This window comes from Centruroides sculpturatus, unplaced genomic scaffold (assembly GCF_000671375.1).
Source record: "Centruroides sculpturatus isolate CEXI.00-Female unplaced genomic scaffold, Cexi_2.0 scaffold479, whole genome shotgun sequence".
NCBI classification, from domain to species: Eukaryota; Metazoa; Arthropoda; class Arachnida; order Scorpiones; family Buthidae; genus Centruroides; species Centruroides sculpturatus.
Genome location: NW_019384896.1, coordinates 1 through 10,558, shown reverse-complemented (window position 1 = coordinate 10,558; position 10,558 = coordinate 1). Strand labels below are relative to the sequence as shown.

Genomic DNA, 10,558 nt, shown 5'->3' with positions numbered 1-10,558 from the left:
TTCCAAGACTTTGTTCGCTATCCGAATTGTTCGTTAACCGATTATCGATTTACCATAGGTTTTAATGGGAATTTAATTAATTCGTTCCGGAGACCCCCAAAAATAAAAAATATATACTTTCTTACTACGTTTATTTATATGTAATAATAAAAATACATCCATACACAGTCTTGTGTTTTTATTAGTCATATTTTTTCCGTTTGAAAGCGTTAAAGAATCTGTCTAATGTCGATTGCTTTTCTCTCTTATTCAGGATTTTTCGTAAGTAATTGCAATTGTAGAAATCACTAAGCCTCAACCTGGTTTGGAAGCCATTCTAAGACCGTTGTTCTGACATCCTCCCACTTCTTCAAAGGATCTTTAATGACAGATATCGGCATTAATCCTCTTTTTCAGAAGAAAGCATATCTCGCCGAGTTCCTTGGTGTTCTTCATTCAAGAGTTCTTGGCGTTCTTCTGTCGTCAGATCCGTTTCCGTTTCCATTATGAACTCTTCGATGTTCTTTATTTCTCAGATGAGATTTTTGTTACTCCTTTAGCTGCTTGAGTCTTCTTGATTATACAGTATTTTTCTTAAACAAGTTTGAACTGCGGCCTACTGTAGACCTGTTCACGCCAAACTGCCCAGCAACATTAGGTATCTTCTGCCCACTCTCTACCTTTGCTATTATACTCATCTTTCGAAAAGAAAAACAGACGCAAAACTTAACGAGTGCCAACCCCAAGTCTCGCGAATACATCGCGAATTCTACGCGAATTGTTTTGTCAGAAAAATAAAAGGCTGGAATTACAAGGGAGAGTTTCAAACTTCAGAGAAATGCTATCCGATCGGTATATACCGGCTTGAGCATCGATTTCGACGTCTCCCACACTCCGAAAAGTTTCGAATTGTTGCCCGAAGACAATGAAGACCAATCGGTATTCATTATTTTACGTCGCTTCTTCTTGTGTTTGTTCGTTATCCGATCATATGTTCGTTGTCCGATCATAAAAAATCTTTCGCGAAAGTGTTCGTTATCCGATCTGTTCGTTAACCGATCACTCACTGTATANAAACAGGTCAAATGAGTATGGGGAGTGGGAGACACTCAAACTTCAGATCTTCAATAGTTTCATTAGTTTGGAGTGACATATGGGGTCAGGCATTATGTGTGGGTATATATATATATATATATATATATATATAAAACACATTGTAAATGCTAACAAGTAAAATCGTTAAGTCTGACCCTACTGGAGATACACACGACCTCCTTTATCTTCCTCGACCTTTCGCCATACTTTCCCTCTGTTAACAGCCAGGAAAGTAAAAATGACGTCGTGTGATTCGTCTAAAGGGGCGAAAAAAAAAGTGTTTTGAGGAAAATATTTTTTTTAATATATATAACATTGGTTTGAGACCCCAGGCAATTGTCCTTTTTGCCCAAGGAATAACGCACAACTGTTTCCCAGGTGTGTTAAGGACGAAATGTGAAGACATATTTTTCAATTAGAATTATTTTCTACGTAATGCGGTAATTCCGACAGAGAATTTACAATATAGACTAACAAGGAAAAGACCAAAAATGGAAAGGCGCTTTTTGAGTAGGACAATAATAGTGTTACTATTGGATGAAGGTGATAAAGAGAAACGTCATCTGTTATGGTAGTCATAAAATGTTAAAGAAAAAATGCACATAGAATATCGAACCTTTTTCAGAGAAAACGAAATTTTCTCCGAAGAAAAGTTTTTCCTGTATTTTAGAATGTGTGAGTATGATTTCAGTGTTCTAATGGGAAAAATAAAAACTTCGCTCAAGAAAGACTTTCGGAATTCATTACTTATTTCATCATTTTATAATACTGTCGCGTCTCAGATGAGATTGCTACTCAAAAGTCCGAGTGTGATTCAGACTATCCAGCCGTCTCCGTTCGTGTTTGTTCCAACAGGTTCAGAACCTCGGGCACGTATCGTTTCAGACAACGTTCTAGCGAAGAATGTCGAAAGCACCTTGTCTGTACCGGTACCTGTCTGAACGGAACCGACACCCACCAGTAACGAGTGGATAAAACTACCGAACGCTGATAGTTGGTCTTGGGTTCCCACTTGGCCACGTGGAGTTTTTCACATTTTCTTCACGTTTGTAATACCTAAATGAGGTCCAGTTTTCCATAAAAGACCTCCCGGGAATTTCCCTCGGCAGATCGCCCATGTGTCGCGTTGCCGTATACGAATAAAATTAAAACCAAACCTGAACGGAACCGCTCCGCTTTGTCAAACGGTTTTAAATGTAAGTGTTTATATAATCTTTACCTGATCCCTCAATATCCGGCCGGTTTTTTTTTTCCATTTTTTTGTGGTACAAACGTTGGAAGAATGTCTATGCCTACAGGCGCCTGTTGTAACACTTCCGACTGTACTGTACCAACACTAAGCGTCGTATAGTATGGTCAAGCAGTGACTGCAATTCTATTTCTTCAGGGAATTCGGCGATTTCAATTTTGTCCGGATAGCATCGCTTTTTTGTCTCCAAAAGCTCGTGATAATTTGGGAAAATAGCAGCGTAGTTGACGGCCGGATGGCCGAGCGTTCAAAATGGCAGCCTACCGCTCTGGGAGATCCGGGATCGAATCCGCACGGGTCGAAAAATCCCCAAGAATTTTTCGGGGAGTGGTCCGTCCGGATATGTCGGGCTCCGGAGGCCTCATTGTGGGCCTGGCCGAACCCATAATGGGCTTGCTACAAAGAGGCCCTCTTAGTGTTCACAGCGGAAAGAGTTTTAAAAAAGAAATAATATTTTTGGCATATATTAATTATCGCAATGTTATAATAATAAATATAAAATTATAAAATTAAATTTTGTGTTTGATACTTTTTCTGACCGAAGTTTCATAAATGACGTTTGTTGGCGCTGTAGTAAGCCGTCGATGGAGGAGTTTGTGTGTGTTCGATATCACCGAATGTAAATATGAACGAATTTCATTTTTCCGGATTAACGTCCCAAAGCAATATTTACGGATTAACGACTCTAACTACTTCGGACGGATTAAGTAAAGTATTAATTGCATCTCGAAAAAGAAAAGTATATTGCATAGAATATACGAAAAACGAAGTGTCTACAATCCCTTCTACCACAGAAGTACAGTTTACGTATATTCCGGGAGGAGCAGAAATAATTTCTATCGATGCGTTCAATAAATCGACTGAGAATCACGATTTCTTAGTAGGAATCACTTTCGTCAAGTTAGGAGAACAATTCGATTCTTCTGCACCCGTCAGCACTTTCTTCAATATATATTCCGAATGGCAACCGGTTACCGAATGCAATTTAGATAACATTGCTCAGGGGTGCTTTAGTTTGACACTCAATTTTATTCCCTATCATCTTACGCATGTTAAAGTTATAACAGAAAATAATGAAGAAATTGTGTGGCTTCTGAGCGGCGGAGATTGCAAAGTTCACGTATATAAAGAGGATAAGTCGCACCAGTGTTTCTGCGAAGAGCCTCCGAATCTCTTTCCCGAATTTGATAATTTGTCCGGCATCGTGCAATGGATGGATTTCGTGCATCTGCAAAATAGAAGAGTTTCGGCGTACGGAACTCAGGAAGGTTTGGTCGGCGTTAACGTGGTCGCTCTTATTTCGGATTATGCGAAACTGGAATCGTCTTACGTCGTCAAACACGATCTTCCCGTATCCGTGGTACGTCTGTTTACGGACGAGACGGACGTAAAATTGCCGACCTTTTTGAGAAGGGAAGAAACCTCCGAAGCGGACCGAGTTCTTCCCGGCGTTCACCTTGCGGTGGGTGGCACGTTAGAATTATCTGTTGTTTATAAAGACGTACTCGCCGACGGTCTCGATCGTCAGTTTCCTTTACCCAATAGTGATTGCTTTGATTGTGTGACCACGGTTTGTGTTGCGGATGTAGATATGGATGGAAACAATGAAATTCTTATCGGTACGTACGGACAAGAACTACTTTGTTATAAATGGATTAATTCGGAATATGTCTTTCAATGGAATCACTCTTTCCCTTATCCAATATTATCTATTGCATATGTGGATATTATAGGAGATGGCATTAAAGAAATATTAGTATTATCCACAAAAGGTGTACATATTATGCAACATGATCTTCAAAAAACACTTCAGTTATGTATAAAAAGAATGCAGTCTTTTTTTGAAGAACGTGTGACATTAGTTACATAATATTTTATTAATGTTTTAGATTAAAAAGTTATTTAATATTAAAAGTTCATTTTCTGTTATCTTTTCATTAATATTGAAAGTATTATTAGAAGGAACATGAAATTTAGGAGTTAAAACTAATTTTCATTTACAGGGTGATTCAAAAGGTCTTAGACAAGCTTTAAAGGTAGCCATTATTACATTGCTGGCACTTGCAGCCGTATGTTCCTGTGTTCTAATATGTATACTTTGTGTATCCCTTTCTATGTTATTTTTCTTGTACTTCTATCAACTCTGGGTGGTGTTTGTGTTCCTAGGTAAAAAAAATGTTTTTGTATTCCCAACTTACCTTTAGTTTGTCTGACCTTTTGAATCACACCATATTTTCAGAATATTTAATGATTTTTCAGAATCAAAGAAACAAGAATTCTTTAAAATTCTGAATTTGTATACATTATTAAAATGCTCAAGTTTGGAAATGAAATGAAAAATATAAATTTGGTATGATTTTGAGTTTATACTTCATTATATTATTTACATATACAAAAATAAATTGATGTTAAGTTGACATGTAAATATATCCATTTCATAACTGGATTGTTTATAAAGATTATGCTGCAAAAACATATCTGATAGCATAGTCATCCAATAAGACAAATTAGAAATAGTTAAGAGCATTTAAAAATGTTTTCAAATAAGTTTGTTTATATAATTTTTAAGAAATATTACTTTATATGAAATAATAGCATATATATTGCAACATTAATCATTATATATTGATAACAAGATGTTTTTGGATAAAATATACTTAGATAACTAATGAATTTGCTTCATGCACCACAATTTTAACAAGGATTATCTTAAGAAAGGACTGTTCTGTTCAGAAAAAACAAAACTTTATTCCCTACCAATGTAAGTATTGATTTTACATCATACATATGCAAATAAATATGTTCCATAAATTGTTTCTGAAAACAAACTTGAATTACATTAGAAAAACAAATTCAATGTTCTCAAGTTCAAATTTAAACCAATATGATCTCTCATATTACACAAATATAATCTGATTGTTGTCATAAAATATTCAAATATTCTATCAACATTATAATGTTTATAATGTTAAAAACTTAGATATGTGAACTATAAATTGTTTTAAAATTATATGGGAAAATTTTAAAGAAATTTATATCATGATTAAATCTTTTAAATTTTTGATCAATATGCAATTTATATAATTATACTACAGGTATATATACATACATAACACAATAAAATGGCAATAAGGATTAACTAGCCATTATAATTCCTTTGCTGAATTAATCAATGCACCTTTAACAGTGGGTAAAGTTTAAGGAATGCCAACACTTCAACCCAGTTAATGGGCCATCTTCAAGCACAGTTGAAAGTGGAATTTATTCCAATTTCAACTGTCTGTGCTTTAAGATAGACCATTAACTGGGTTGAAATATTAGAATTCCTTAAACTTCACCCACTGTTAAAAGTGCAAATTATTCAATAAAATTACAATTTTGATTTAAATTCACTATTTTAAAATATAAATTGCTTTTAATTTCAAAATGTAAAGCTATTTATTATAATTAGAATAATTTATATAAATGAATTTACACAAATTATACTTAACTGTAAGCATATTTATATTTCATATAACAATCAAAACTATTATACATTTATATAATAGATGCAAAATATCAAATTCATAATGCCAAAGCCATATTACAAAACATTTTATGTACTGTATATCTTCATCAGTCTGAATGATGAAAAACTAATTTTAATAAAATCTATTCAAGAATTTAATAATAATTTTATTTGCTCATTATTAATGATTTCTAGTCCAATGAGTGCAACTAATGCAGCACCTTGTTCAGCCATTCTCTTATTTTTCTCCAAACAACTGCTAGAATACATTTTATTATTGACAGTAACAATGGATTTAAAACTTTTCTCTATTTGAAACGTTTGATAATTTGGTTGTTTAATATTATTTTTTCTGGTCCAATTACACAAAACAGTTTTCGGTAAGTCGGCCTTTCCAAAGACACTTTTAATGAATTTTGCATCGGTTTCCCAAATTTCGTTATTTTCTAATTTACGTCTCTTGAGATGCAAGCCAAAGTTACAATCCGCATGTAGTCTTTTCAAATTCATCGAAATTGTTTTAAAGTCGTCCTGTTTTTTAACGTAATAATCACCCATATTCCAGAGATCACAGATATCTTTCATAAGTTGAGCATTCAATAACGCTCTGCCGCACGGCGTATCCTGAAGAGAACCTAACATTTGCTGAATACAATATTTCGTGTTTGTCGTATTATTATTATAATCTATTGCAAATTTTAAATACGACCTAATAACAACATCCAACGGTAACAGACCGTCTTTACGGAATATAGAACAATTTTTTTCCACCTGGCGGGCGAGCATGACCGAACTCGCCCCGGTCTCCGTTCTAAATCTCTCGACGTCTTCGTAACAAGTAATTTCGCCCGAACCGCCGTTGGCTATCACGGGGACGTCAACGGACCGGACGACGGCTTTGATAAAGTGATTTCGATTGCGGTGCTGGGGACGTTCTTCTTTCGTCCTGCCGTGAACGGCCAAAGCGGACACTCCCGTACTTTCTATCAGTTTGGCCAATTCGACGGTGTCTTCCACGGTATCTAAAACTCTGATCTTACAGGTTATCGGACACGACAGCTCTTTCACCAGAGTAGTCAAAATCTGGTTTATCTTCTCCGGTTGAGTTAACAGAGCGGCTCCCATTCCACCTTTCAGGGAAAATTCTTTTGGACATCCCATGTTAATATCTATGCCAGCAACATCTTTTTCAACCATTTTGGCCACACGGAGACATCTTTCTGGATCACAAGTACCAATCTGCAGTATAATTCTTTCCCTTTCCTTTTTACATGTCCTGAAAACCACATTTTGATCTTCGTCTACAAAATCAACAGTATCCAATATAGCATTTTCTATTCTTTTACATCTAAGCATCCGATAATCGATCAACTCTTCGCTATAAACTAAATCAGCTCCATACTCAAGCGCTAGGAGCCGCGTGGGAAGGGTTCCTATGCGAACCATAGGAGCCATAATCAGTTTATTACTGTAATCTACAACTACCTCTTTCATTCTGTAAGATTTTTACACGCCTACTAATTTTCATTTGACTACACCTTCGTTAACACGGTCAAAGAAAAGTTTTCCGTACAACACAACATCGCTACGACTCATTCTTCTACATTGCATCATTTTCCACCTGGTGTCATTTTACAAAACAAATAATTTATGTAACAAAAATCGATTTTATAAAATAATAATCGATTATAAATTTAAATTAATACGTAATATTGAAAATATAAATAATTTTTAAACGTTTCAATTTGTTAAAGAATAAATATAAATCGGCGTTGTAATCGTGCCAGGGTGTACGAGGCCGGCGCGCCGCCATTATATTTTGCTTTGTTTGTAATAAGGAGATACCCTTGTACTTTGTGAAAACCTGTGTTGACTTTAGACTATATACATCGGTCAAAAACTGAGATAATTACTTCTTGCACAGTTTTTGCGCTGGTTACGAATATATGTCTTTTTTTTTTTTTTTTTTTTTTTTTTTTTTTTTTTTTTTTTTTTTTTTTTTTTTTTTTTTTTTTTTTTTTTTTTTTTTTTTTTTTTTTTTTTTTTTTTTTTTTTTTTTTTTTTTTTTTTTTTTTTTTTTTTTTTTTTTTTTTTTTTTTTTTTTTTTTTTTTTTTTTTTTTTTTTTTTTTTTTTTTTTTTTTTTTTTTTTTTTTTTTTTTTTTTTTTTTTTTTTTTTTTTTTTTTTTTTTTTTTTTTTTTTTTTTTTTTTTTTTTTTTTTTTTTTTTTTTTTTTTTTTTTTTTTTTTTTTTTTTTTTTTTTTTTTTTTTTTTTTTTTTTTTTTTTTTTTTTTTTTTTTTTTTTTTTTTTTTTTTTTTTTTTTTTTTTTTTTTTTTTTTTTTTTTTTTTTTTTTTTTTTTTTTTTTTTTTTTTTTTTTTTTTTTTTTTTTTTTTTTTTTTTTTTTTTTTTTTTTTTTTTTTTTTTTTTTTTTTTTTTTTTTTTTTTTTTTTTTTTTTTTTTTTTTTTTTTTTTTTTTTTTTTTTTTTTTTTTTTTTTTTTTTTTTTTTTTTTTTTTTTTTTTTTTTTTTTTTTTTTTTTTTTTTTTTTTTTTTTTTTTTTTTTTTTTTTTTTTTTTTTTTTTTTTTTTTTTTTTTTTTTTTTTTTTTTTTTTTTTTTTTTTTTTTTTTTTTTTTTTTTTTTTTTTTTTTTTTTTTTTTTTTTTTTTTTTTTTTTTTTTTTTTTTTTTTTTTTTTTTTTTTTTTTTTTTTTTTTTTTTTTTTTTTTTTTTTTTTTTTTTTTTTTTTTTTTTTTTTTTTTTTTTTTTTTTTTTTTTTTTTTTTTTTTTTTTTTTTTTTTTTTTTTTTTTTTTTTTTTTTTTTTTTTTTTTTTTTTTTTTTTTTTTTTTTTTTTTTTTTTTTTTTTTTTTTTTTTTTTTTTTTTTTTTTTTTTTTTTTTTTTTTTTTTTTTTTTTTTTTTTTTTTTTTTTTTTTTTTTTTTTTTTTTTTTTTTTTTTTTTTTTTTTTTTTTTTTTTTTTTTTTTTTTTTTTTTTTTTTTTTTTTTTTTTTTTTTTTTTTTTTTTTTTTTTTTTTTTTTTTTTTTTTTTTTTTTTTTTTTTTTTTTTTTTTTTTTTTTTTTTTTTTTTTTTTTTTTTTTTTTTTTTTTTTTTTTTTTTTTTTTTTTTTTTTTTTTTTTTTTTTTTTTTTTTTTTTTTTTTTTTTTTTTTTTTTTTTTTTTTTTTTTTTTTTTTTTTTTTTTTTTTTTTTTTTTTTTTTTTTTTTTTTTTTTTTTTTTTTTTTTTTTTTTTTTTTTTTTTTTTTTTTTTTTTTTTTTTTTTTTTTTTTTTTTNAACTTTTTTAAAATAAATTTTCAATATCGCAATTACATTCCGAATCGCTAGCCACGATATAAGGGCTAAAATTAAAAATAAAATTATAAAAACTTACTCGGTGAAATAAAATGTGTGGTGGATATACATACCTGGTACAAAATATTCCTCAATTGCATGAATATACTTTTAAAGAAAACTATAATTAAATATAGTTTTGTGAAGAAACGTACATAAAAATAACAAAATATTCTTTACTCTTTAAATCTTAACCACTTAGTCAAATAGCTCCCTACGAGTGGAATCAGAGACGGTCCTGCTAGGTGTGCGGTGTATATACTATACATGCACGCGGGCTGCCAAATCCTGAGGGTGCCGATACCGGTCAATTTCAAATGCCCCTTTTATCGCATCACTAGTATACCTCAAAAGACGCGACAGGGTTCTTGTAAATTTTAAACGTTTCTCACCATAGCTGTAAAAGTCCAAATATGTTAAACTTAATAGATTGTCCATCGTTTGTTTTCTAACTAATTCGTTTTAGGACCAGGCGTTGTCCACGAAAATTTCAAAAATTTACAACTTTTCGGTCACTCTCGTTGAACTGGAAAAATGTCTGTCTTTATTACATCTATTATTTCGAAGAAATCAATCCCATGTACTCGGCTAGAGATTGGTTCGGTTAAGCTTTTGTTTAAGTAAAATTTCGGCTCTTTCATCAGGGTTTTGTTTATGTCTCCAATTCCCTAATCGCTTAATTATTTAACTACTACTTAAGTAGAAATAAGTCGAAGCCGGTTACTTTGTACTCGAATATTTGTAGTCTCGGGAAAAAGTGAAAAGACAAATTTTTATGACAAACGGATACATAAATCGTAAATTTAAGAAAAATAAATTCTAGAGCTTTTTCTGTATCTGGTGCATCTCTCTCATTCATTAAATTTAGTTGTAAATGATGCTGTCAAGGTAACGGTTAATTTTTTAACATTATTGTACACGTTTTTTTCTACATCCCTTTAAAGATGGGACATACGAAATCGTAATATCGCCGCTTTAACATTGAAATCCGTGAGTAATATAAAATCGGAGAGCGGAATAAAAATACCAAATATTTTAATGGATTTTTTTAAACTTCTGTCAACTATACAGAATACTATCATAAAAACATACCAGTAAATTCTAATCAAATGAGATAAGTTATAAATCTACTCGTGATTCGTATAATCGGGCGAGGGCGGCTAACAGCCCAGAACCGGTCCCGGATAGAATTGGAAGCATTATATGTGTAGCATCAACCCAAGTTCGTAGGCTTCTACCGGCTAAATCGGATGAAATTGGTGCTCTATAAAGCGCATGCGCGAATCTGTCTTTTTGGATGCTGACAATACTGCGTTTCCACTCCAATACTCCGCCAAGCATATTCAAATATACAATAGAATTTTTTTTTTCACGTGTAGTATA

The 10,558-nt window shown here is 30.7% G+C and overlaps 1 protein-coding gene and 1 pseudogene across 1 annotated transcript; one reads left to right on the top strand and one right to left on the bottom strand.

Annotated features, from left to right (window-relative positions):
- The first annotated feature begins 2,906 nt into the window (after positions 1 to 2,906).
- LOC111631388 lies at positions 2,907 to 4,208 on the top strand (annotated as a pseudogene).
- A 1,174-nt stretch (positions 4,209 to 5,382) lies between these two features.
- Positions 5,383 to 7,471, bottom strand: LOC111631387 (tRNA-dihydrouridine(20) synthase [NAD(P)+]-like). Its single transcript, XM_023375619.1, has one exon. It carries the CDS (start codon positions 7,323 to 7,325, stop codon positions 5,979 to 5,981), a length of 1,347 nt encoding a protein of 448 aa, XP_023231387.1. The 5' UTR covers positions 7,326 to 7,471; the 3' UTR covers positions 5,383 to 5,978.
- Between the last annotated feature and the right edge of the window lie 3,087 nt (positions 7,472 to 10,558).

Coding starts and splice junctions, on each gene's coding strand:
- LOC111631387 (XM_023375619.1), bottom strand. CDS start 7,325: ATGAAAGAGGTAGTTGTAGATTACAGTAATAAACTGATTATGGCTCCT.